This window comes from Arvicola amphibius, chromosome 6 (genome assembly GCF_903992535.2).
Source record: "Arvicola amphibius chromosome 6, mArvAmp1.2, whole genome shotgun sequence".
NCBI classification, from domain to species: Eukaryota; Metazoa; Chordata; class Mammalia; order Rodentia; family Cricetidae; genus Arvicola; species Arvicola amphibius.
This window is the reverse complement of record NC_052052.2, coordinates 36,896,466-36,923,738: the sequence shown is the minus strand read 5'-3', so window position 1 is coordinate 36,923,738 and position 27,273 is coordinate 36,896,466. Positions and strand designations below refer to the sequence as shown.

The window sequence follows — 27,273 nt, the reverse complement described above, 5'->3', positions numbered from 1 at the left end:
CTTCTGATAGCCTTATTGCAGGGCCAGGTAAGGATTATTATCTCCATTTGAAAGAAGAGCATGTGAGAAGAAGAGCTAATGCCCCTGTTGGCTAGATCACAAGCGGGCTGAAATGTTTAAAGAAGAGAGCCGTGGTGGCTGGCCTGCATATCTGTCTTGGCTCCTCAGAGCCAGATTGCTAACACGTCTGTAACCGTCTGAGTTTATACCTTGTCTTCTGTCCAAGGTCTGTTAAAATACCAGCTTTGATCTTTGAAATCCTTTGTGGTCTGTACTGGCTTCTTTATGCCCAGGTCTCTGATGGTGCCCTAGAAAAGGCAGTTAATGTCAGCCGGATGCTTCCTGCTGATTCCCCTGGACTGGAGGCAGCCTGGCCTTTGACAACAGATATTACCTGGGCTTGAATCTCACTTGCTGTAATCCCTTACCTGTGCAACGTGATGCAGATGATTTAACTCTTCTGAGTCGGTTTTGTTCTCTGTGAAATGGAACCTTGAAAAAGCAAGTGATTTAACCCTTCCACTTCTGTTTTGTCCTCTGTGAAATGGGAACCTTTAAGCCTGTCACATTCAGGCAGAGAACCCACTTAGTGATTTAAAGTCTGCAAGGGTCCTGGGGTCAGAAATTGCAGTTTTGAGTCCTGGGTCTTCCAGAGTCTACTTGAGTCGCCTTGGACAAGTTACTCCCTGGGCTTTACTCATCTATAAAACAGAGTCAATGATCGCCCAAACGTCATGGCTGAAATGATGACAAGGCCACCGCAGTAAAGATGTGCCAGGCACAAGCTTGAGATTGCTCAGTAGCTCTACACTGACACGTAGGGTCACTCAAGGATGACACAGACAGTGTGTGTACAGTACCTGGCACCTCCCGGCTCTTTGTCCTGCCACAGAACACAGATGCTGTAGGGAACATCTTAATCTTTGGTTAACCCCTAATGCCTTCTGCAGCTCCCCTGCTTCCTACTCTCAGCCTTCAGAGCCATCCACTTTGCAACTGTGTGGTCTGTAGTTTTCAAAGTCTCTCCTTCCCTCCGTTTTCCTGAGTGAAATTCTCCCTTCCCTCCATGTGTCTGTGGACCAGCCTTCGCCAGCTGATCGCATCGGTTGTCTCGGGGATCACCAGGACCCCGCCGGTCCTTTCAGACATCCCCACATACAGCTCTGCCTCCTCAGGGCTTAGGTTCTCCTCCTTGGGCCCTTTGCCTCATCTTCAGGTTCTCAGCTCACTCTCACCAGTGTGCAGAAACACTGAAAATAACTGGATTTTAAGAGACGGCCGAAGAGGCGGGTAAAAGCCATATTGTAACAGTAAAGCACGGGGTACTCAAAGCTGACCCACAGCGGCAGCAACGCCAGAATATGCACTTGGTGCTGTCCTATGTGGATCTCACAAAAGGATCTAGCAGTGAGACTGGATTCATTTGTCTGATGATAGCAGCCATCTATCATCTTGAAGGCCTTATTTATTTATTTATTTACCTCATTGAATTATCAGAATTAACCACAGTTGATGCCAGATTATTTGCCAGTGTGATTCCAAGATGGTTAAATAATTCTGGACTCTTTGTCTTTTCTCCCCAGAACTATTTTCCTGTGGGTCAAGGGGATGGGACTGAGGAAAATCTCTTCCTGTCCCTTTGATAGCTGTTAGGCAGCTGGACAGTCTCGACATTGCTGGGCTTTGCCTTGTGACAGGTTTGTTTTCTGCTGTCTGCTGCAGTCAGGAAATGCAAATGGAAAGGGGTTTAGTTTACAACCCTAGGCCCCTCTAGATGTGCCCTGGGGCAGACACCAGGAACTTTTCCTTACATAAAACCACCTCAGCTACAGAGAGGACTCCTGATGAGGAAACAGGCTGCTCCAAGAGATTAGGTAACTTGCCTGAGGCCACAGACTCAGGGAGAACCAAGTTTCTCACAGAGGCCTGTCTCACTTTTCCCAGTGTCAGGCCGTCTGATCAGTCACTAAGCCTTGTGCATGGCATCTACCTGCCTCCTGTTTAATTTCTTTATAGTGTCTGTCTTACCCACCTATTTGGCCTCAAGGTTCCAACTAGAAATTCCAATAGTTTTCATGAAAATTATCATTTTAGGAAGAAGAGAACTCATCCTTTCATTCTCCTCTGAATAGATAGGCAAACTGAAGCCCAGAAGAAAGAACATGGCTGTGCAAGGTGGAATCTGAGTGTATATGGGGGAATTCCACCATCATGAAGCTGTGGCAGGCTGCTGTCCAGCTGCCATGGATGGATAGATTCGTTCTGACCATTAGGATTCACTGAGGCCCAAAGGCTGGCCACACTCTCTTGCTATCCTAAGCATCTGTCCGATTGTGGGGGTAGTTCTCACAGAGACCCCAAGCTTGTCTAGGTGTGAAGTCTTCTGCAGCTCTCTTGCAAGAGATCACTTGACCACCTATAGCATGCCTCTAAACACACAGGAAGCGCACTGTGTCTTCCTGTCAGCCCCTCCTGGCACTGAATAGCTGGAACTCTAGGGGAAAGTATTTATGCCAGGAACTTTTATTGACTACTTCTCTGTTTCGGGCCCTTTGCTGGGCATGAGACATGAAGTGGATAAGACTCTGTGCTTTAAACACACTCTTAACAGCAAGTAATTAAAGTGAAATGTGAGTCTTGCTTTGCTCTGGGGCGTTGGGCATTAGGGGAGGATAGAGGAGAGGTCTTTTTACACTACTGCAGCCTGGGTGCTGTAGGTGGCTTTCGTTGTAAATCTCCAATTGACGAGGAAATAAATAGTATCTCATGTAATAGGAAAGGCTGAACAAAGTTTTCCAGTTAGAAGAGAGGCTGATTTATACAGAGAACAGAAAGGAAAGCCTGGGGCATCTCTGGCCAGGAATATTGGTTGAGGAAGTGGAGCCACAGAATCAATTCTGCCTCCCTAGAACTCCCTGCTTGTGTTCACCACCGCACTTGCATCCCCTTGGGAGCCGGTGGGAAGGCGAGCCCTTCTGCTCTCCACTCGGCTGGTGCCCACCTCAGCCTCTCACCCCTCCAGCTCATCCTATCCAAGGACCAGAGGCCGGTTCATAGGCATTAAGTGCGCGTGTGATGTCTTCAACGCTGCTCTGACAGGACAAACCCAAACGACTTTGGCTGCCTCTTCCCATTTTGTTGCCATGTGGGTCAAATAGTTGGGCAGAAGTGGGTGAGAGAGCAACAGATGAAAGTACAGTTAGCTAACCAGGGAAGTGCGTGTTCAGAGTTCCCGGAGGTTACAGTGAGTTCGGGTGCCCTTCCCCCACGCTTCCCCTCACGACTTCTTCAGAGGTGGGCTGGGAGAGTGGGTGCTGGGTGCCGAGGCCATGGCAGTGAACAAGACGCTGCCCTGCCTCTTGGCATGCACTCAGAGATGCTAAGCAGATAGTGCCGACAGTGAGGGGAAAAGGCATTTTAAAAAGAACTTTTGTTGTAAGATGCTTAACATAGCTGACGGTCAGCAGGTGTCAGTCCTCTGGCTTCCCAACATGCCCCTGCAAAGGGTCCTCAAATGAAGGTAAAATACTTTGATGCTCCATCCCTTGTCTCTTCTGCTCTCTGGTTCAGATTTTCTGAGAGCCCAGACAACCTGGGAGGCCTCCTTGTAGCCTGCTGGGATCTCACCCAACCCAGGCCTCATGCCAGAATGACTTCTGCCTCAGCCCATCAAAGCCTGTGGCAGCCCGTGTTCACAGACCACACTTAGGAAGGAAATGGAGAGAGAAGGGGCCAGTGACCAAAGAGCCACCCTTGTGCTGATGACATTCATAGACCACACTCAGCCCGGCTCTGCCCAGTCGGATCAGCTCTTCCTGAGGCCTTCAGGGATCACTTAATCACTTACCCAGTACGGGCCTTTCTCTCCCCAAAGATGTATGAATTGTCAGACTTCCCAGAGTCGGCCAGGGAGCCTGTGTTTGTCCCCTTTCCTTCACTGTATAAAGATGCCCTGCCGAGGGCCTCACCCAACCGTTGTTTGCCCATCCTCCAGTGTTCATTGTTTTGAGGCCTCCTATCTTTTTCAGATGCTGCATGGCTGCTACTGATTCCGTTTCAGAGTCCTCTTGTCAGTTACACAGCAGTTGTGACTAGCAGCTGTCACCTGTTTCTCCAGATGCTTGACTACGAATCCCTCACAGGCACATAGCCCACCACCGGCACTTACTAGGCATGAACTAAATTTTCACTGAAGGAATGGGGCCAGATCGTCGCTGCCCTCGTAGATACTAAGTAGGCGAATAGCCACGATAGCAGGTGAACGTGATCAAGGTCATCCTCCAGGGCATCATAAGGTTCACAGAGGCTGATGAGCCTGCTCTGCGCTGGGCAGCAAAGGCACATCCTCCTGGCCTGCCTGAAGCACCTCCCTCTTCCCAAGGCCTGCGCTTCTGTCCTTCATGTACGTCACTGTCCATGTTCAGGTTCCTTTCAAGAGAGCAGGTCATTGTATTCTCACCCACAGTGCTCTGATGCCACCGCATGTGCTCTGTTTGTGGTCAGGAGTTTTGACTTGATTCACTTTGTCCTTTGGAAAACTAGGCTTGTACTTCAAACTCATTATAGGCGTACAGAAATAAATACGATTTAATCCTTTTAAGAGGAAATCTAACATCGTAAACTCTCTGGTTCTGAAATAAATCAGAAGCGATAGTGTCCAAACATGTAGATGATTTGAAGACACAGGTGACCTTTAGGCCTCTTGAAATCCCATCAAGTGGCAACTTTCCAGAGTTAAGATAAAGGCGCAGTACAGTTTATCTCTTTGTAGTACCGACAGACTTCTCTCCTCTGTGACTTAATCCACACCAAGTCACATAAAATAGAAGAGGAATCACCAGGACTTAAGTAGAGGATATAGGACACAAGATTTAAACTCTATCTTTTGCCTGACTCCACTGTGCACCGTCATGTCTGTATATGACATGCCAGTGTCTCACATGATAACTCCACTGTGCACCGTCCCGTCTGTATATGACATACCAGTGTCTCACATGATGACTCCACTCTGCACCTGTCACGTCTGTATATGACAGTATTTCATATGATGAACTAGAAACTTCTCCAAAGCTGAAATGTTTCCTGTTTGTTCCGAAATCCTTAGTGTCTCTTATGGAGCTTGTGTGGCGAGTGGGTTCGTGTGTGCTGTGTGTCAGAGTCTGTGTGGTGAGTATGTTCCTGTGTGTTGTGTGTCAGAGTCTGTGTGGTGAGTATGTTCCTGTGTGTTGTGTGTCAGAGTCTGTGTGGTGTGTGGATTCCTGTGTGTTGTGTGTCAGAGTCTGTGTGGTGAGTGGGTTCGTGTGTGTTGTATGTCAGTCTGTGTGGTGTGTGGGTTCCTGTGTAATGTGTGTCAGAGTCTATGTGGTGAGTGGGTTCATGTGTGTTGTATGTCAGAGTCTATGTGGTGAGTGGGTTTGTGTGTGTTGTATGTCGTATGTCAAGTCTGTGTGGTGTGTGGGTTCGTGTGTGTTGTATGTCAGAGTCTGTGGTGTGTGTGTTCCTGTGTATTGTGTGTCAGAGTCTGTGTGGTGAGTGGGTTCGTGTGGGCTGTGGCTGTGTGTCAGCTTGCGTGGTGAGTGGATTCATGTGTGTTGTGTGTCAGTTGTGTGGTGAGTAGGTTCCTGTGGGTTGTGTGTCAGAGCTGTGTGGTGACAGAGTTCGTGAATGACTGAAGGAGGAGACAGGCACTACCTTTTGTGTCCTTGTAAAAAGCTTTTTTTAGTTGGCTAAGAGGCTTTTCTCCATGGAAGGTGTATTTTCCCCAAAATAAACCTCGAGTGTGTGTCACTACCAGAATGCCAGTGGATCAAAAGGCCTTTCTTTTTATTCCTGCTCTTCCCAGAAAATGAAAAAAGTTCCTTTGTTACCTAAAATATCTGCGCCAGAATGTAGTGTTGTCTCCTAGTGCAAGTGCTTATTATTGTGGCTAATTTGGTCACATGTGTTTGAGGCAGAACAATGCCTCAGAAATTTTAAAAAGCAAAACAGCAATCTGAAGCATTTGTTGTAATGAGATGTAAATTGCCAACATCGGGAGTGGAGCCGACTAAAATTTGCAATGAAGCAGCCCCCCCCCCCCCCCCGCCACACGTCTCTCCCCCCCCCCCCACCGCCCACGTCTTAAATTAAAAGCTCTAGAGCCCTCCCTCTGCTCTCCAAGGAAACAACATGGGGCTTTTGTTGGTGGTGCTTGTTGTTGGATTTTGTCCTTTTCTTTCCTGTTTCTGTAATACTGAACATGTTTTACTGACTGATTCATTCTCCCCACTCGTCGGTCATTTTCTGAGCCCCTGTCCTGTGCCTGCCTCGCTCCTCAGCTCCTCAGGTAGGCGTCATCATCAGCCTGCATGGTGTCCCTTGGCCACCCCTCTGTAAGCAGGAAAGTGGAGGTTCAGAGATGACATGACTTTTTTTAGGATCATTTATTAACCCTTCTCAAGATGTGCCTTTGACTGACTTTCCTAGACGCCCCACTTGCTGAGGCTGCAGCCCTGGGTTTGACTTTCTGTATATACAGTGAGCCAGAGAAAGGCCATGGCAGAGAAACTGCCACCAGTGTTGAATGGTCCCGACTAGGGTGGTAAGAAATGCTGTTCCTTGAGAGCAGTGCAGTAGCCTCAATGTTTGACCGAGCTCTGCTAGTCCCTAAAGAGATGAGTCTGAGTGTGGGAAAGGGGGTAGAAATGGTTCCTCTGTACAGGGTCTTGTTCTGAGTACTAGGGGCAAAACCAGAGCAGCAGGGACCCGACTTAGTGACTCATTGACTAAACAGTATTCAAAAGTAAGCACACAGTGGATGTGTGGGAATGGACAGTGGGGTTAGTTTACTAAGTGCCCACTTTGTGCCAGACACTGAGGTTCTCCGCCCCCCCCCCCCGGGATGTATGTGTGTGTGTGTGTGTGTGTGTGTGTGTAAAACTCAGTGAATTTTCAATCTTGTCAAGTCATCCTTTCATTCATGTGAGGCTAGGTCAGAGACGTGTATATTATCTCTTGTGATGAGAATCTGCCCAGGCAGCCCTGGTCTCTGACATAAAAAGACTGGCCAGCCCCTGCCTCTGCTCAGCTGCCCCGCTTTGTTGGGGCATCAGATGCCACTATGGAGTGGGGATGGTGTCAGGGAGGGTACAAAAGAACACTTCACCTGGAGCCAAGTCACAATACACAGTAATACCTGGAGCCTCCTGTACAATACCTGTGAACCCGGTGTTTAATACCGAGCCAGGAGGGGAGAGCTGCCTCTGTTGGAAGTGTCTGGTGGTCTTAGGGGAGAAGTGGCACTTGAGTCAGGCCTTGAGTCACCCTTGCAGTTTGGACAGTTGTACAAAAGGAACAACACAGGCACAGCCTCTGAGACCAAAGAGAAGGTATCTGTGTGGAGGGCTAGGGAGGCCACTGGACTAGAAAGAAGTCTCAGGAGAGTGACTAACACAACGTTGAGCCGGAGAAGTGACACTCAACTCCTGCTCCTCTAATCTCTGCCAAAATGGATGTAGAGTCCTTTGTCAGAACCATAGCCTCCAAAACTGTCCATTTGGAGTAGCTGCTTCTGGTGTATCTAGTTCCAATTCTACTTCTTGGACTGTACATAAGGTTACGGGCATTCCTTCCTACCCACAATTCTTCCTCCAAGCCCCTACTTCACAGCATGCCCATCAAAGACCTTTCCTGCCAGCCTCTCTGCCCCCATGTCATAGTGAATTTGCTGAGAGCCTGCCCCGTGCCAGGTACTACTGCGGCTCTACAGCTACTGTGAGTAAATCTGCTCTTGAGGGGTTTCACAGTGTAACACCGCAAAAAGACGGGCTAGTTGGCGACACACACAGCCTACAAGTTATGACTTAGAGACTACCATCTAGGAGCACAGCATCTGAAGGAAGCCACCTGACTGGGCACTGGGCAGATAGAAAGGAGCCTTCAGTGCTTATTTAACAGTCCAGAGACCCTGGACAACACAGTACACAAAACTGAGCAGAGGAGTCCATCCGAATTCTAGACAGAGAGCGACTGGTTGTCCTGAGCCTTCATGGGCCGTGGGGGTGGGGAGTGGCTCATAGGAAGTATAAGGTAGTGGTAAGCAAGGAGGAACAATGTCATGGTTGTGTGGAAGTTATCTTTGGCAGCCACTGAGCCCCTGAATTCTCCTTGTTTGAGACAAGGTCTCATGTAGCCCAGGATGGTCTACAACTTGCTATCCAAATGAGGCTGACTTTGAATGTCTGATCCTCCCAAACATGAGTGCTGGGATTAAGGCCTTTGCCTAACAGTCTTCTCTCTTGAAAAGAAAAGGAGGTTCTGAGGACTTTTCAAAGATGGCCTGAGAGCCAGTGGATGCAATGGCCTTCTCAGCCTCTGTCTCTTCTCTGTCCCTGAGCAGCAGAACAGAATGAGATGGGAAACACCTCGATCTGTCCTTAAGGGAAAGTAGAGTAATCACATTTCCGAGATCCGAGGAAAGAGCAACTGTTTTACTTATTCATATCTTGAAAATTCACACCTGTAGTAGAGAAACTTCGACATGTGCTTTGGGGACGTTAGCTTCATTCTTTGTTACGATCTTTTCTTTCTCAGCAAACATTTGGAGAACAACTACCAGGTTTTGGGCATAAGGGGAAAAATGAGAGCTGGGCCTGACGTTAGAAAGCACACTTAGGAGATGCTGTCTGAAAGATAAAGATGCTATCTGTCCTTCACTCCACCCGCTTCTTCATCTGCAGCTCATTCTCTGCTAGTTAGGAAATTAAAAGATGCAGAACGAGGGATGGGGCTCTGTCTGTACCAACACGCCGTGTGTTCTTTTATCTGCGCCCTTCTGCTCTCTGTCCGTACTGTGGTCAGCTTTGTGGAACGCTCTTGCTTACATCCGGAGACTGCAGAGAGTCTGTCTTACAGTTGGCAGCTGCTAGCTGCCAGCAGCTGGGGGTTGGTGCTCGTATTCTGGAAAGACCCATCATAAAGGACTTCTATTAGCAAACTCAGAGGGACATTCCCTCCATCGGCCAAAATCTAGGATGTGTCAACTGAGCATAGAGTTGCAGCCAGACCATTACATAAGGTGTTAGGGAATAAAGAGCTTGGAATCCAGTCGTGCATGTGGCCGGGACAAGAAGCTGCACCCTGAATTCTCCACTTTCTTAAGTTAAACACATAGCAACATACAGTTCCATGATTTTAGTCAAGGCCAGGATATGAAACTATATATAGGCTTTTGAAGTTGTTCTCCCAGGCAAGTTAATTGAGTCATTTGGCTGTATTTACCCATTTTCTCTGTTCTTTGGTAATCAAGACACAATGGGTGATTTAAAAGAAAAAAAAAGAGCTGTCATTTGTCATTTAAAAAACTAGTAAAGAAAAACGAGCCCCCCCCCCCCAAACAGCAACCATTTCCCCTGCTTCCTTTCGCTGTTTAAATCTCACATAATTTGTGTTGATTGCATTAAAATAAAATTATGAGCGATCACTGTATCAAGCAATCAGGAGTTTACTCTGTGTTGGATTTTAATTTCTTGGTTGGCATGCCCTTGCTCAGATGCTAGGTCCCCAGTAGGAGCTCTTTCCATTTCTCCCCATAGCGTTCCTCATTTTCCTTCCTTCACACGGCCTCTCCATCACAGGCTCCAGAGATGAGTAGTTGGCAAACCCATAATTTGCATATTCTAGTTACTGTCATCCTTTCTCCAGCAGTCTTAACAGCCCCTCCCTTCTGTGCGGGAAGTTGAGTCTCCCGCCATTCTGCATAGATAGACACCCTAGAAGGTGTCCCTCAATCGTCATTAATTACTGAAGTCTAGTTAATTCTTGCCCTCTGATTCCACCTGATGACATTCATGCCTCTAGTGCCTTGGAGTCTGGGTTTAAGTGTAGCAAAACTGAGCTAGCTTTTTTTTTTTAATTCCAGTGCCACAATGTGCTGATAGATGCATAGTTAAGAATATTTGCCTTTGATTTTCCTTGGAGTTCTAGACAGATCTCTTTTCTTAACTGCCTAGGTCCCGCCATTGACTTGGAAAAAGTAAAGTCAGAATGTCTCGAGCCCGAGCCGGAGTTACGGAGCGCTTTCAGTGAGGAAGCAAATACGTCGTCCTATTACCCCGCTCCTGCGCCTGTCATGGACAAGTATATCCTAGACAATGGCAAGGTAGTGTTTTCAGCTCAATCTCCATTCCCCCAGGTGCTTGCTAGTCAGAGGAAAGGTGGCGAGTACGGCCTCCCAGCCTAGCCCCGGTGACTGTGGAATTTATGACTTGGTAGCATAGGTTTGCTGGGACTTCCCCTTCTTCCTCTTTAAAAAGCTATTGTGTCAAAATAACTATGAAACTAACCTAACATTTTAGAACAGCTTATTAATGAGAAAGATTTTTTTTTAAAAAAAGAATTCCCTTAATAGTTCAATGAAATTCTTCCTACCTTCCTCCGAAACCAGGTGTCCAGAGTATACATGGTGAACTCAGAGTGAATTACCCACTTATAGATAGCAACTCAGTGTATATTCACCCAACATTTACAAAGTAGATGTTCCCATCCTCCAGCTCTCTGCTGGGGATACAAGGCAAATGATCTGTACTCCTTGTCCCCACTCACTGGCCCGCAACTCTAGGGCTGCGCCTAGCTCCTCATATTTTCTCTCATGACTGCTGGAAATCAATCATGAAAGAGCACATAAGCCCCCGTGGTAAGGAGCAGAATGTCAGGGCCCTTTGTCAAGGCCCTGGTAAACCCCGTTACACCCTCTGCCACTACCACATACATTTCAGACTCACCTCTCCTTGGCCCCCAGGAGTCATCTGCGTCAGCCCGTTTATCTTACCTCATACTTTGAGTGATCTCTGTTTATCTGATACCATTCCCCAGTGAAAGGAAAAGGTTGTTTGACAACCGTTTGGCCTGAACCAAAGAAAATGTGGCCAAGCTGAGAGAAAGAAGCGTGCTTCTCTTCAGGGCTCTCTTGGATGTTCTGCCATGCCCTCCGTCTCTCTCTGAGCACTTACTCCTCTGCAGGGACAGGACTTGATGGACCAGGGCATAGCCTGGTCTTTGCTTCACTCAAGAAGCTTTTAGAGTAAGCTTTGTAGGGGTAAGGTTGGGAGGCTGAGCCTTAGCTCACAACATAGCTCGACTCTGTACTTCCTGTGCAATATCAGGCAGGTCCTTGGCCTTGCTGGGCCTCCTTGTCTGTATCTGTAAAAAGCACACCATAGCAATGCTTTCCCTGGGCCGTTTTGGACTGAAAGTGTGTATCTAAGTTGGTAAACCTCCCAAATTGAAGATAGAATGGGAGAACCATTCTGGGTCTCTTGATTTCTTTTTAGTCGTGATCACATTGTGGAGTGATTGAAGAATTTTTCTTAAGAAACTTCCAAGAAAAATCTATTTCCCTCTTGCTTTGAAGGCTGCCAGGGAGCTTCTGAGCCCTGCTGCAAAAGTAACATTCTTTCCCAAGAAAACAGGTCTCAGAACCCTCATTTAATTTTTTAACACACACATTAAACGCCTCTTGAAAATGCCTCTTTTAATTTTCGCCAGCCACTGCTCTGAACTTCACCCAGCTTTTCTTTGAGACTGATTTGTAGTCAGGCGGAGGACTCTAGAAAGAGGGAGGAAAAGAAGCAGACTTTCTAATAACCTTCCCTGAAAAGGAAAACTAACATTTTGATCAAATATTACCACAGTTTACTTGAATAAATGGGGTTTGCCACACAGATCACTTTCTGATCCCAATAGGTCTATTGCTTACCTAATATGTTTTTATTTAAAAAATAAACCTCATTGAATCATAAAACTGAAAAAAAAATTATACATAAACATTAAATAACAGATTTTGGAAAATGCACCCAAGCAGGGTCTTATCTAAGCTGTATGACAGGTTAGGGGCAGGTGGGAACTGAAAGCCAGACCTCCTAATTCCTAGGCCAGTGTTCTTGGCAGTCTGTCTTGCTGCGCCCCTGGGAACTGCACATTGCTCTAGATAGCCGTGAGTGTGCTGCCCTCAGCAGCCCTGTCTCAGTTGCTCAGCATGGACCTGTGATGGGTCCTCCTGGGACCAAGGGCCCGTTTCTTTCTAAGCTACGGCACTGGCATTGTACTCAGGTGGATGCCAGAAAACATTCTGTTCTCTAAGGAAGAGCTGCTCATCAGAAATGAAGCCAAAGCCATGAAGATGTATTAAATATGCTTGTATGTTTAGTATTGCTTTGAGTTTCGGTTGGTCTTGATCACTCGGCAGAAGTGGGGAGCCTCGACCTCTCCCCCCTGGAATGTGCCTTGACCAGAAGGACTGAGTCGGCTGGCTTTGGGTGAGCTGGTGCCTCCTAAGGGGTGTAACCTAACCCTGTGGCAGTTAAATAACACCCTCCTGGGTTGCAGAGTGGGTGTGCAAAGCTGAGTAGCTTAAAATGACAGGAATCTGTCATCCTAAGGTCATTGCTTCCTTTTTGGGCCAGAGCAATGCGAGAACCGAGATGCCAATGAGGAAAGAAAGTGCAGGGATGTGGCAGCCGCTTGCTGCATGTTCTTCTTACGTGTAGTTCGTCTCTCTTAGCACTTGTTTACCCCTCTGTGAGATAGAGGATGATCTGTGTGCTTGAGAAAATTGAGGTTCATAGAAGAATGATGACTAGCCCTGGCCAGTGTTAATCACCTGACAGACGGAAGAGTGAGGGTCTGCACCCAGGGCTGGCAGTGCAGAGCCCATCCCCCTCCTGTTCTAGCACTGGAAGAAAGGAGGTGGATGTGTCCGGAGACTTTATAGAAGAACGGACTTACCGGGTTGGTGATGGGATGGAGCCAGGCGCGGGAGGTCAGATCTGATAACAAATAGGGAGCCATGCCAAATTCCGAGGGGCTGACATAAAAACACAGAGTAGACGACGGCTGAGGCCATCTAGTTGAAGGAGGAAAGCAGTGTTTTAGGGAAGTGGATACCAGTGATTACAGGGTTTGCTGAACGGAGTAGCCACTGGCAAGAAAGCCAGTCCAGCCGGGCACTTTTTGCCAGTTTCCATCTGCCCGTGGTTTGCTGGACTCGGAGCTGACGCAGGATGTGGCCTGCAGGTGCGGAAGACTCAAAGGGAAACCAATGATAAGCAGGGTTTGTCCTGTTAGGTGTGCACTTTCCAACCACCTTAGCCCCACTTTGACACTCAGGCCAGAAGGGCATGAACCAGATTTGGGACTGAATCTTCATTTTTACAGTGGCTAAAGATTGTGTGTCTGGGGTTCCCCCTGCCCCGAGTTTGTGTTCACATGTGTGAAATGAGAACAGCAATTTCTGGCAGCTTCTAACTCTAAAGATTCTTAGGAGGATTAAGGAAGTTGGGTTCATTACAGGTACTCAATAATATGGCTCCTTTTCCTTCTAGAACATTGGCTCACATGACTTCATCTCTCTCCAGAGTAACAGGTGTTGCTGTGTAGACTCACAATCCCAGTAGTCAACAGACTGATTCAGGCGCCTTGCTGCGTGTGTCTCTCTGGGTTTCTCTTTCAGTATGTAGTCTAGAGCAAAATCCCTTGTCTCCCTCCCATCTCGGGCAGCTTGTGTGGGTGGCCTCAGTGTCATCAAGGGAGGGACGCAGCTCCATCAGGGACTTTGCACTCAGCATGGCTGCTCACCTAGCACAGACTGTCCACCTGCAGTTCAGACGTGAACAGGGAAAAGGCCACATTTGGCCGTGGGCTCTGGTTGCTAAGCCAGCCCCCGGGCAGCACATCTCGCCCCAGGGCTGCTTATCTGTCTGAGCAGAGCAAACTGATTAGCAGTCCTGAAGTGCTGGCACAGAGAGGCCAGGTGGATCCCGTTATCTGCCCTCACACAGCGGGCTGAGTGATCTTTTGAGCGAAAGGAGGTGAGGCTAGATGTGACCTGCAGAGCGTTCACTTAGCAACGAGAGTGAGCTGCAGGGTCGTTTATTTTGATGGTTAGAAAACCTTAGTAATCGATGAAGGAAGTATTACTGGCTGGCCGGGCTGTCCACCTCTGTGTCCACCTGTCTTCCCAAGCCAAGTTTGAGTAGAAGAATCTTGAATCATTTCTTGAGCAATCGTTCTTACATTCAGCCATCAATTTGTGTGTGTGTGTGTGTGTGTGTGTGTGTGTGTGTGTGTGTGTGTACGCGCGCGTGCGCGCGCGCCATCCCAGGTCAGGACCTCGCCAAGATGTCTCCTACCCATGTCTTGGTCAGATCTTTATGAAAACAAGGGCCTTTAACAGAGCCTTCTCACACCCCTTGGAAAAGTCGACTGATTAGGAGGTCCCTCTCTTCCATCCCACAGAGGCTGTTTCTGTCCTCCACACACTCAGCAGAAACTCAGCATTAATGGCTACGTCCAGGTTAAAACTTCTTTTTTTTTTTAATGACGAACATTAGTTTGGGTTTGTGAGTTGCTAAGGGCCACGAATGAGGACAGGTTTTAAAGCTGTAGCTCATTGCTGGAAGAGGGGTACAGCGATTTCTTGGCTCTCACTATCACTCTGGCTCTGGCTCTTTCTCTTCCAGGGAGCACAAGATTGTATTCTGGTGTGTGTGCTACCAAACTCAAACCGGATACATTGCGGTTGCATTTAATTGCTTAAAATCCTAGGTGTTCTCAGCCAGAGAGATGAACTTTGAGATGAAATCCAAGTCTCCCACTTCGTAGCTAGGGGAACTGCAGTTTGAGCTGGAGAAGGACTCGTACAGCTACGCTCCTGCTGGCTGCAGAGCCGGCAGCTGCTCTGCCCCTGCCAGCTGGCGGGGATTTATAACTCAGCTCTAAATTGGAATTAGCTAGGGAGCTAAACCATCCTGATGTCTAGGCCACATAATTCAGAATCTTGGAGATGAGGCCTAGGCACCATTGATTGCTATAGCTGGTGAGTCCTACATGCAGCCTCCACCGTGTTAGCAGAAGGTATTGCCTCAGAATGTACAGGTTGAAGAGTCTGATCCTTCTAGAGTATAACACACGTGAGCACATACTGTCCTGAGCATGGGTCAGGCTCAGAGCACCCACGTAATTCCACAGGTGCAGCTTAGAATCCCAGACCTGCCACTCACGAGCTGAGTGACATCTAAAGTCACTTTACATCACTGAACTTGTTTTTCCCATCTAAAGTGGCAACTGTATCATTGCACTTTCTGTTTAAGAGCATGAAGTCAGAGCTTTGGAATAAGGCCTGATGCACTGCAAGAATTCTATAAGTGATGCTGTTGCCGCATCTGTGGCATGAAGCCCTTGTAGTAGAGAAGCAGTGATTTAAAGGACAGCAGCAGCCTCCAGCTGCCTTCCTGCCGGACTAAGCAGGTGTGGTGTGATCTCTTTCAGGTTCATCTGGGAAGTGGGATTTGGGTTGATGAGGAGAAATGGCACCAGCTACAAGTCACCCAAGGAGACTCTAAGTACACGAAGAACTTGGCCGTCATGATCTGGGGAACAGATGTTCTGAAAAACAGAAGTGTCACAGGAGTCGCCACCAAAAAAAAGAAGGATGCAATCCCGAAGCCACCCCTCTCCCCTCACAAGCTGAGCATCGTCAGAGGTAGCCCCCAGTGGAAGCGCAGTGCTGGACGTCCTGTCCTTCACTTTGTTAGAAATACAGTATGCAGGTTTCAATCCGGTGAATTGTTGCTGGAGCCCCCGTAGGCCGGGCCCCAATGGGGACACAGGAGCGTAGGGGCAGACATCATAGCTGTCACCAGAGATCTCATTCTGGACAGGACAAAGGGGTATGGACACAAATACAGCTCAAGGGTGTGGCGTGCCATGCAAGGGGGACAGTGGTTGTGCTGGGGATTGTCGGAGGGAAGGATCCCAGCGAGAAGGCTGCAGAATAGCAGGGCCCTCCGTGCTCATCAGACAGATGCAGTGGGTGTGGAGGGGGACTTCTGGAGGCAGAAGCATCTTGAACAGGGGGTGCAGATGGAAAAGGGGTGTGTCTAGAGAGCAGTAAAGGTCCAGGCTGGGGAACCTTCTTATTTGAGCCATGTCTAGAGCAGTCAATGAGATGAGCAGCAGTTGGTACAGCTTCCTTCCTGGTGCCTGGAAGGCAGGCAAAGAATCGGTGAGCCCTTTGTTTCCCAAAGGTATGGTTATACTCTATGCTCCTTATGTGTCTTCCCTCTCTCCTTCTTTCCTTCCTCCCTTTTCTTGCCTTCTCACTCTTTTCTTTCTCCCCTATCCGTTCCCTAACTTCTTACTCTTTTCTAACCGTCTCCTGGGGTGAGAACACAAAGGACAGGACACAGTGCACACCTACAAGGAGCTCAGTCTCATGGGGAAATTAAACAAAAGAAAAATAGTACTGCATGGACAGTCAGTACAAAGTAAGAAGTATAAGGAACAGAGTGAATGTAGTAAGTGCTAATTATTCTGAGGATTTGTTATATCCCATTATATTAAAACATCTGTCTTAAACAGTTTTATATATAGTAACTCACTATCCTATCAACAGCCCTACTGTTGGCTGCTGTTAGTATGCTTTTCACAGATAAGGAAATTGGGCCCCCAGGTAGCGGGTACTTTTTCTCAGGTTGTCATAGCAGGAGGAAATTCGGGAGTTCAAAGGTGGCTTTGGTATCTCTTCCTAGTTACTGTTCTCTAAATGGCCAGGTCTGCCACGTTTTGATGAAGAAAGTAAGACCCAGTTAGGGGAATGTCTTGTTTGAGCAGGTCCTATAGTTGAGCATTCTGGGTCCAAATGAGTAGTGTATCTGTGATGCGGGCAGGCGACTGCATCATAGGTCCTCGGAGTTTCATGCGAGATGTGATGAGACAAAGGGTTGCTTCAGCTCTGTTGGGGAGGAGGCCTGCTGGAACAGATGGCATTCCAGCTGAGAGTCACCCTGGAATAGGCAGCCTGTGACAGTTGGAGGGACGGTGGGTCAGCCAGAATAAACTGCGGCACGGAGACCAGCACACTCGGGTGAGGTGGCTCAAGGGGAGAGGCGGCTTTACAGCCGAGAGTGGGGTCAGGGAGGCGGGTAAGAGCGAGTCTTACAAGGATGTGAAAAGCATCGTAGGCAGCTTGAGAGACTATCATTTGGAGGGGTGGCACCTGGAGAGATCAAGGAGAGCCACGCTGTCCCAGACTGAGGTTGGAAAATGGGCAGTAGAGAAGGGCCAGCTATGTCATATGTTGTAGAGGTCAAGGTGGCGGGACACTGAGGGATGATGCAGCTCAGCCGAGGTCACAGCTAGAGGGTGTCTGAGTCTGGATTCAAACCCACATGTTCTCACTCTGGTAACACAGGTGTCTCCCTGCCTGGCTAGCCCATGATTAATTGAAGAAGGCAGCCACTTATTTTTAGATAATAAGAGGGACCCTGTAGTCAGCTGCTGTCTGAAACGGTGCAGCTTTATTCCAGAGGTCACCCTGAGAAAGGCCTTCTCGGGAAGGTGGCCCCGCTTCGCCTGTCGGTGCCAACCTCCAGTTCTGTTATGCATTTGTTGCAGCAGGTCCCAGGTACCCCAGATGACTGTCGTGTGTGGGTATGAAGCTAACTGCCCAGAATCTGCCTCCATTACAAGAGACTGTCGCTGACTTCCCTGTGTTCATTGCCCAGTGTAGTTCCAACACTAAGCAAGGTTGAACACATGAAGCCCCCAGACCTTGACTGACCCTGCCCCACACTAGATAGGACTTTTCACTTCCTCTCTTGTTCTTGTTTCTCTTTAGATAATATAAATCTTTAGCCGTTTGCTAATTATTTCCCCTCTTTTGTTCCCTTGGCTGAAAACCTATGTGCTTTTTTGTTTTTGTTTTTTGGGACAGGTTACTCTGTAGACCAGGCTGACCATAAGCTCCTAGTTATCCTCCTGCCTCTGCCGCTCTCTGTTACACTACCCGTTAAAGGTTCTGCACAGCATTGCTTGCTTATTTGATAATTATCTTTCTCCCTTGCCTCCATTAGAAGCTCAGCTTCATGGGCATCTTGTTCAGGGCTTACATACAGTAAGCATTTAAGAATATTGACCTTTCCCATGCAGCCTTCGGCCCTTCTGTGTTCCCTCTCTTAATGAATAGCATAGCCAGAAAGGTGCACCCCATTCCCCCTCCCACGTTCCTGTTTCCAAACACCTCCGAAACCCTTCCTGTTTGTCTAGACCCACTACTTTCATAATTCAGGCCTAGCCTTGTGCTCCCCAGCTCCACCCCAAAGCCTCCAGACCCCTCCCCTCCTTATGTAACCGGGTGACCTCTCAGAAAACAGATCTGACCTCTCACTACCATCCACCCCAGCCAGTTCAAAGTACCCACGGTTAGAGGGTAAACATAGCATAAAATACAGGCACGTTCACAGCCTGGCCTCTGGCTGTAGTTCTGGCTGTAGATTTTAGTTATTAGCAGAATGAACTGAACAAGCCTCATTTGCTATCACCTCGGGACCTGCAAGTGTTATTCCTCACGCCTGGAATAGTTACCGCCGCTCTACCTGTGCTGGTATACCGGCTACTTCTGCTCACAGCATATTTGCCTGGACTCTTACCCCCCAAAAGACTCCTCATGACCTCTTAGTGCAGCTGGGTGCTTCCACCATGTGTCCCAGAGCACCCGGTATCTGGCTCAGTTCTTTTTTCTTAGTGGCTTCCTAGGACCCTTGGCTCTAACAGAGTGAGCCAAGCCAGACTGGGGTTTCGGGCTTCAGGCGTCAGCACGAGTCTCTTGTCATACTGAAATACGAGGGTCATGTTTTACTTCCTCACTGCAGCCAGGCAGGTTTGAGGTCTGTGTGCCATCCCACCACACAGTGGCCGTTTTTAGCCTAATTATCTGAACAGTTCCAGCATGCGTGCGTTCAGCTGGTTCCTCCCGGGCAAGCTGTCTGGCAGGACTGGGCCTGTTTGTGTTGTGTGTTGTGAGCATACTTTGTCGTGTTGGGCGCATAAAAGTGACAGAAGCCTTCACGCTCACAGCGCTGGGAGGATTTTCTCATCTCTTTGATGTTAAAATCATCCCCTGGAAGATAGCAGAGCGACGGGGGAATGCTGACCCTGCTGTAGAGAGACGAAAGCTGGAGGACGGAGCTGGGTCTTGCTCTGATGACAAGCTCCGAAACGACAGTTAAACCTTATTAAGGTCGAATGACCTTTTGCGGAGTATCTGAGCTTTCTAAATGAGCCGCAGCATTGCGTTCTGGTTAATTTTTATAACTTTTTTAATAGGACACATTAGCACTGTTATAAACCTTGTTAATTAAGCAATAATCTCAAATGCTCCCTCGCAGAGGGACACGTTCCCAGCATCTGCAGGTGATTAATAGCTAGAGTCGAACAAAAGCCTTTTAATCAACCTGAGGGGCCATTCAGAGCTGTTACCCCAGGAAATGAAAATGATTGGAATTCTGCAGGGGCCTCCTGAACACATTCTTCAATGTGTGCCTTTCTTTCTCTTTCCATTTCTTCTCTGGAGGCCATCACCCCTACCATCCCGTCTTGTGCTTCTCTCTCCTACCTTTGCTGTCTGGGAGACCCCTGGAGAGACAAAACTCCCTAGATTAGCTAGTGTGGCACACCACTGGATAGCAACACTTACCCTAGGTTCCTCTCAGAGGCATCGGGGATGAGAGCCACGTTTGAGCCTGAACATCTCTTGACAGCTTTCTCCCTGATTAGATTAGGTCAAAGCAAGGTTGCTTGACAGATAGCATGGTCCTAATTTAGGGAAGTGGGGGATGATTGGATTTTTATCAGAGCACCATCTGCACTTCCATAGGAAACTCTACAGGCATGGGAGCAGCGTGCTAGGTAGACTCAGTCTCCTCACTCAGCTGGGTAGTTCCAAGCAGAAGAAAATGAGCGGGGCTTAAGAAGGTGAAAAGCAGAGCAGGGATCTGGGAGGAGATGATGAGGACACTTGCTTTGTGAGGTGCTCTGGAAAGGGAAGGGATGATAGGTGGACAGAGCAGACCTGCATGCCCATCTTATCTCAGTCCTTGCAGACAAGTGAAGTTCGATGAGCTGGGCGGTCAGGGGTGGTAAGGAGGCAGTGGAGGCTGGTTAAGGCGCCTCTGAGTAAAACTCTTCTCAGTGGAAAGGAACAGGTGAGCCAGAGTAAGCACGTTTGTGGTACACACACCCACAGCATGGATGGCAAGAACAGATGGTCCCTACCCATACTTGGAAAGGCAGCCATGGATTCTGACCTAAATGCCCCTTTGCTCTAGTTCCCAGGCTCCTCCCATGTGAATGGAAGGCTTAGAACAAGTTGGGCTTACAAGATATTGCCCCAAATCACCTCTGTGTGCTGACTCCAGAAAGGCCACACTGTGGTCATCCATCACCATTCCTTATGGTCTGGTTGTCATTCTGTTTTCTAAGTGAGGAAACTCAAAATCAAAGAATTTGCAGTTTCGCTCATGATTATATCCAGAATTTTTAGATGTTTTCAGTCTTCCCTGGAAAAGCATTCAGGCACCCATCATATATGTATGTCCTTTATCACACATTGTGCGAGGACCTGGGAAATGAACAGTTGCATAAACAAAATGATTGAAAGCATCCCATATGGGAATAGGATTCGTTATTGCTTGAAGGGGGCTTACAAATGTTTATCCCACATGCTTCCTGGAATCATTCTAAAAGCTACTCTGGAGTTTGTTGTCCTTGCTAATGATGTGCGAATTCTAGGGCATTTGTATCAAATCTCCAGGCATGGAGCCTGGTAGAAAACCAGCCTCTAGTCAGGCCTTGTCCAGGCTGGCTCTGCTTCACCATAGCAAATAGCAAGACCCCTCAGACAGCCGCTGTCCTGGGCCTCAGTAGCAGTCACTCCTTCACACATGCAGTCTTAGTGGTGTGACAGTGCCAGAGCGCTAGTGACGTTATAGGGCGACCAGGACTGCTTGCGTGCATTACCACTTGGGAATGGCATTCAGCATGTTTGGAAACCAATTTGCCAGGCATCACCTAGTGAAGCTGAGTAGGCATACTCTCTAATGTTTAGCATTGCCACGCCTAGGCTGGCACTTAGAGAGTTCCTTCGATAAATACTCTCAGCTGTGGGCAAGGTTGTTTGCGATGCAAAAACCAAGTATCCATGGACAATCAAATGCACAGTTAAAAGTAGGATGAAGTCATCCAGTAGCGCTCGAACATGTCTCATCAACGAAGGTGGTGACTTTGCTGGGTGACCTGTCGCTATACTCTACAATATTGTGTGTTCCACTGAGTAAAATCAGCAAGGCAGACCAATAGAGAGATGGACACATTTATTAAAAGGCTGAAGACAGGAAAAAAAATGTTTAAGGACCTATACCCACATGATAACATTAAAAGATGAGCCAAAAAATTAAGAGATGTGTTACCTTTGATGAAGATGAGGAGAGAGAGAAGCTCAGCATCAGGTTTTAGAGGGATGTATTAATTAGACAGGGTCACATTCTGTCTGAACTCAATATGTAGTCCGTGGCTGGCCTCCAACTCACAGAGATCTACCTGTCTTCTGCCTCCTAACTGCTGGGATTAATGGTATGAACCACCACACCTGGATTTTACCTTTATTTTTAAAGTACACACCTAATAGTGTTTATCTATATTTATGGCAGGACTTTAGCTATGTAACCATGTAAGATAATGTGAACCAGTATTTGAAAGTGTGTCAGGAGGCATGTCCTCTTTCTTCTCCTTGAAAGACTTGTTCTCAAATTCGTCATTAATCCTTGACCTTCCTGTCTCTTCCCTCTATCTAGAGTGTTTGTATGACAGAATAGCACAAGAAACAGTGGATGAAACTGAAATTGCACAGAGACTCTCCAAAGTCAACAAGTACATCTGTGAGAAAATCATGGATATCAACAAATCTTGTAAAAATGAAGAACGAAGGGAAGCAAAATACAATTTGCAATAAACTTTGGATTTTTTTCATAAAGCCTTTGCATTTTCCTTGTGTGGTATGTGCATTATGGGCGACGGTGCCATTCAAATAGACCCCACCAGGCGCGGCTATGTCTTGGCAGAGGGCCTTCAGGGCGCTGAGTCAATGTCTTATCTGGACTTGGACTTCCTACTTTGAAGAAGGCAGATGGATTTGCTAAAACTCAGCAGAGCCTCACACCCCAACCAGTGTTGTTGAGGGATGGGGAAGCACTTTTCACGGGGCTGTAAGGCATCAGAGAAGCCTGTTGGGACCACAGAATGAACTGTTATTTTTACCATTGGAGCACATCTATCTCTGCTCCTCTATTTTGTTCTATAATAAAACTCCATTAATTCTTGATGTAGACAATTGTTCTCTTTTATATATATATATAATATTAAACATGTGTGCTGCATGTAACCTGCAAGGCCCTCTCAGGAGAGAGATCTCGTAAGGGTCATGGGTCCTGTGATGGCTCTAAGGGTCTCCAAAGCATCTCACCCTCTCTGACTTCGAAGGATGAGTCTTGGACCACTCAGCTTTTCCCAGATGATCTGCTATTAACCTCTGGAAAAATAAGCTTCCCCGATTATTTGAGCCTACTTTTGTAAAGAAATGGGTACTGAGGGTCGAATAATGTTAGCTGTGGTGTACAGGGTTGCCAGAAACTGAGATACATCAGTGGCTAGCAGTTCGTTTATTCTCTTTTATCTCAAACGATCTTTCAGGTTACGTAATTATTTATCTGCTTCTTTATTTGGTTGCTGGATCTTTTTGGTGCCTGGCACGTGCTTTTGGCAAAGCACTTTCTATCTTCCTTGTGGACTTGCACTTTTCTTTATGCAATGCCAATCAAGTAAGTGTGGCATTTTGGAAAGGGCAAGGGCTTTGGACAAATGCCTCTAGGTTCTAAACCTGGCTCTCCTGCTTGCGCTGGCATTAACATAACCTCCTTGTACCTCCATTTTCTGTTCCGTAAAAGAGAAAACCCGCCTCACAGAGTCGCTCTAAGGATTAGAGATAAAATGTATAAAGTGTTCAATAAATGTCAGCAATTGTTGTTACCTTCATTTTTTGATTTTGGACTTTTAGACACTGGTGGAAAGCTTTGATCTGTAGTTTTCCTAACTCTTTAACCTTTAATGATCTTTAAACAAAAGCTCAAGGTTACTGCGTTAAATAGGTAGAGTGGGTACCACTCTGAGACCCCATATTTCACTAAGTCCAGCAATCCTTTGTAATACAATAATAAATGTAATGATCCTTTGTTGACCAGTGGGTGCTCACCATAGGATATTTCGACAAGGTTTTTCTTCTGGAGTATCCGCCCCACCCCCAGCCCCCAGCTCTCTGTAAAGCAGCAGTGTAGTCTTCACACAAAGGCTTCACTTTTCAGAGTCCTTAGCAGTAGAATGAGGACATCAGGCAATGGGGGAGAATAATGGTAATGGGTTATACAGCAGGATTTGCCTACGTGTTGAGCATGGTTAGCTTTCATGAGGTGGGGAAAGTTTGTGGTTGGTGTCCAGCAAGTTCTTGCTAAGATGTGTTCCCTTTTCAGATGGGCATGGCAGCCCACACCTGTCCTCCTAGTACTTTGGAGGTAAGGCCGGAAGGTCAGGAGTTCAAGGCCAGCTTTAGCTACAGTGTGTCTCAGTTAGGTTGCTGTGTTGCTGTGATCAAACACCATGACCACAAAGTGACTTGAAGAGGAAGGGCTTATTTCAGCGTCTACGTCCTGATCACAGTCTGTCATGAAGGCAGGGACTCATCTAGAGGCACGAACTGAAGCAGAGAACCTAAGAATGCTGGTTACTGACCTCCCCATGCCTTACTCACCCTCTTTTCTTATACAGTCCAGGACCATCTGCCCAGGGCTGGCTTCCCCACAGAAGGCTGGGCCCTTATACATTAATGATCAATCAAGAAAACGCCCCACAGGCTTGCCTACAGGCCAATCTCCATTGAAAATGTCTCTTTCCAGGTGACTTCAGCTTGTGTCAAGTTGACAGAACCCTAGCTAGCACAGTGAGCAGGAGGCATGAGGCCAACTAGGGCTACAGGAGACCCTGCCTCAAAATAAATAAATAAATAAATAAATAAATAAATAAATAAATAAGAAAAGAAGATCTGTTCACTTTTATACTATCAGGCAGCTAGGGCCTAAGAGATTCAAAACGCCTGAGAAAATAAAGCATATGCCAAGGTTGACCTCATCCCTTTTTTTCCCAAAACGTGAAGAAAATACAGATATCCAGAGGCTGTGTGTGTGCCTCAAAGACTAGACCAGTTGACTCAGCAGCCTCCCGGTGTGTGCCAGTTCAGTGAAGGAGACAGCAATAGCTGTAGTAAGAATACCTGGTGGCTATGAGAGCACTTATCGTGTGAGTGACTTATTTATGATGCACATGTTGAGGGCAACCGGACTGTCAAAGACTGGGACCTGAGTTCAGGTCCTTGTTTTGCTACTGTGTGCCTGTTCCTTGACTACTAATTCAAATAATGACCCCTAATTCAGAATTGTGCCGAGGAAGCAGGAAAGGGCTCCGTGAGTCACTCTTCCCAGCTACTGTTCCCCATAGACAGTTTGAAACGCTTGGTCTCCAGCCGTCAGGGAAGGTTCTGGGGAGGTTCTAAAGAGACGGCCTAAATGGCAAAGCTTGGTCATTGGAGGTAAGGCTCTCAAGCAAGTACCTAGCCCCCAGTTCCTACTGGGCACTGGACTTCCTGATCCACCATGTGGCTAGCTTCTACCACATGCTCCTGCTACAACATAAGCCCCTCCCCCATGCCTTTCCCCACCACAATGAATAGAAACCATCTTCAATCAAGAAGCCAAAATGAATCTTTTGTCCCTTGTAGGTTTTTTATTTGTTTATTTATTTGTTTATTTATTTATTTATTTAGTCAACTTGACAAAACCTAAACATGCTTGGGAAGAAGGGCCCTCAACTGAGTAATTGCTTCTCACGAACCAGCCTGTTGGCGTGTCTGTGGGTCATTTTCTTGATTAGTGATTGTTGTGGGAGAACCCAGCCTGCTGTGGGCAGAGCTATCTTTAGGTGGGTGGCCCTGGGTTGTGTAAGAAGTGGAGCTGAACGGGAGTATGGGAGTGAGCCAATAAGCAACAATCCGCCATGGTCTCTGCTTCAGTTTCTTCATCCAGACTTCTGCCTTGAGTTCCCACCTTAGCATCCCTGGATGATGGACCACTCACAAGTCAAATTAACCCTTTCTTGCACAAATTGCTTTTGGTAAGAATATTTAACACATCAACAGAAACCTAACTGGGATATGACAAGTATTGTGCCAATAGTGATATGAAAGAACTAATGAAATCACACACACACACACACACAGAGAGAGAGAGAGAGAGAGAGAGAGAGAGATAGAGAGAGAGAGAGAGAGAGATCATCCTTAGCATATAAGGCAGAGAGAAATTAGAAGTGGATGCAATAGTGAAACATGCTTTTTAAGAGCAAGGCTGAGGGTATAAGGAGGTTTCACCCACTAATTAGACTGACTGATAATGTTTTGAGTCTCTGGAATGTGCCTGATACCTTAAACATTTGACATGAGTGAAGTGGGCTCAGAATAGGTTGAGTAATAATATCTTGCCTAAGGAGCCAGAGCTGGCAGCAGTGGAACTGGGTCCAAATTCAGATGCAGCTCCTAGGGAAAGAGAAGAATCTCAAGGGCCAGCTGGTCTAAAGTAGGCATCATAACAGCAGAAAACAAGAGAGACCCTGCCTCAAAACCAAAGCAAGGGCAAAGGAGAGAACAGCTCCCAAAAGTTCTCCCTCCCTTCCTCTCTCAATTCATAAATAAATAAACAGATAAATCAACAAACAAATCAATATACTGTCTTTCCTAAAAAGATAAGTAGACTATTACAATGGTTTCGAATCAGGGTGTGTGTGTGTGTGTGTGTGTGTGTGTGTGTGTGTGTGTGTGTAGGAATAGCCCAGTCTCAGTAATCCATGGTAATCATTCTCATTAATTCAAGTCATTAGGAGATATTGGAGGTAATTGCATCATAATAGTTTATTTTATCCAAGTGGAAACAAAGTAGGAATGCGTATTTTAACACAAACACCACTTTTGAAAGCACCGGTTTATTAGAACTCTTTAGATATACACACCAATGAAAGACTAAGAGTGTTCTCTCAGTAAACGGAAACCTCTGCTAGCCACGTAAGTCCCCTGAAGATATTTGCAATTGAGTCTTAGTTTCTTCCTCAATAATGGGCTCCTCCCTGCAACTTTGTTTACAGTGATTTTTCACACTCCCAGAATTCTGTTTGGTTGGGCCTGATACAGAAGGGAGCTTTTTGTCGAAATGCCAGTGGTCTTCCCCTAGCTTTTACACTTGGATTCCTTTGATTCTCATGGTGGGCCAGTGTGTCTTGTTGGGCAGGATGGCAATACTGAATTGACAGAACCTGAGTCCATCCCAGAAGCCCTGGCTACAGATCCCTTCATCAGGTGGAAGAGGAAGGTGGGATTCGTTTTATTTCCGGCCCATGGACTATGTGAGGAAGACTGATTCCCTCCTGCCCCCGTTTGTGTCTTGGATGTGTTTCTACATTGTAATTATTTTAATTATAAAGAAATAAAAACAACTTTAAACAGATTATTTTGGAAAGCACGTCAAACAGCACTGCTGAATGGTGTGGTTTTTGTCCAAGGATGTAACTGTATTTTACACACAGGACCAGGTTTGCACGCGTCCCTGCACATTTAATATAGTTGTTTCCATGTTGCTCCTTGGCATTCATCAGTTCTAACATCCACAAAGAGGACAGACATAAAGCTACAGTTAGGTAAACCATCTATCTGGTCAGTTGCTCAAGTCCTTACAGTGAGGCTAACCTGCTGATATGCCAGGCCATGAAGGCCTTAACTGCAGGTTCCCATCCATCCCAGTGGTACAGAGAACTTGAGTTAGGTGGTGGAGGGCTCTAAGCTCACCTCTCAGCTCTACAGCTTACTAGCCTGCTCAAAGTCAGGCACTTCCTCTTAACATTGGCTTCGTCGACTGTAATGTGGAGTAAGCAGTGTCTAGGTCCTGGGCTCATAGGAAGCCTGTGGCGGTAAATGAAGTTCTGCAGCCAGTGTGGACAAATGGCCATCAGTGCTAATGTTGAGATTTGTCTCCTTGCCTGCCCTCTCCCTGCCCTGTTCTTTCTTTACCTGAGAATGTGCCTCTCCTGTCTCTACCTTGCTGCCCTCTCGTGCTGAGATCTCAGCTTTCATCTCTACTTTTGGCTCTCTGAGACTCTTACACAAATTCACCATTTGCTGGGACCTGTGTTGCAGGCCATGTGTGCAGGTTCCACACTTCTGGCTCCACCTCAGTTCCCACCCCCTGCCTTCTGGCCCATTTATAGCTCCTTGGAATTTTAGATCGTTTATAAATAAAACTTGATGGAAATATTTGT

At 47.0% G+C, this 27,273-nt stretch overlaps 2 protein-coding genes across 3 annotated transcripts in view; both read left to right on the top strand.

The window, feature by feature from the left end:
• Window positions 1-22,110, top strand: part of Bend5 (BEN domain containing 5) — a 44,469-nt gene extending 22,359 nt beyond the window's left edge. For both annotated transcript variants that reach the window (XM_038333741.1, XM_042055253.1), the window contains 3 exons: window positions 9,990-10,138; window positions 15,304-15,517; window positions 21,666-22,110. In XM_038333741.1, coding sequence (XP_038189669.1) covers window positions 9,990-10,138; window positions 15,304-15,517; window positions 21,666-21,823 — 521 coding nt within the window. In that variant the 3' untranslated portion in view covers window positions 21,824-22,110. The remainder of the gene's footprint in view (window positions 1-9,989; window positions 10,139-15,303; window positions 15,518-21,665) is intronic.
• Agbl4 (AGBL carboxypeptidase 4) overlaps window positions 1-27,273 on the top strand; it is a 1,010,368-nt gene that overhangs the window by 804,316 nt on the left and 178,779 nt on the right. The gene's annotated exons all lie outside the window — the stretch shown is intronic.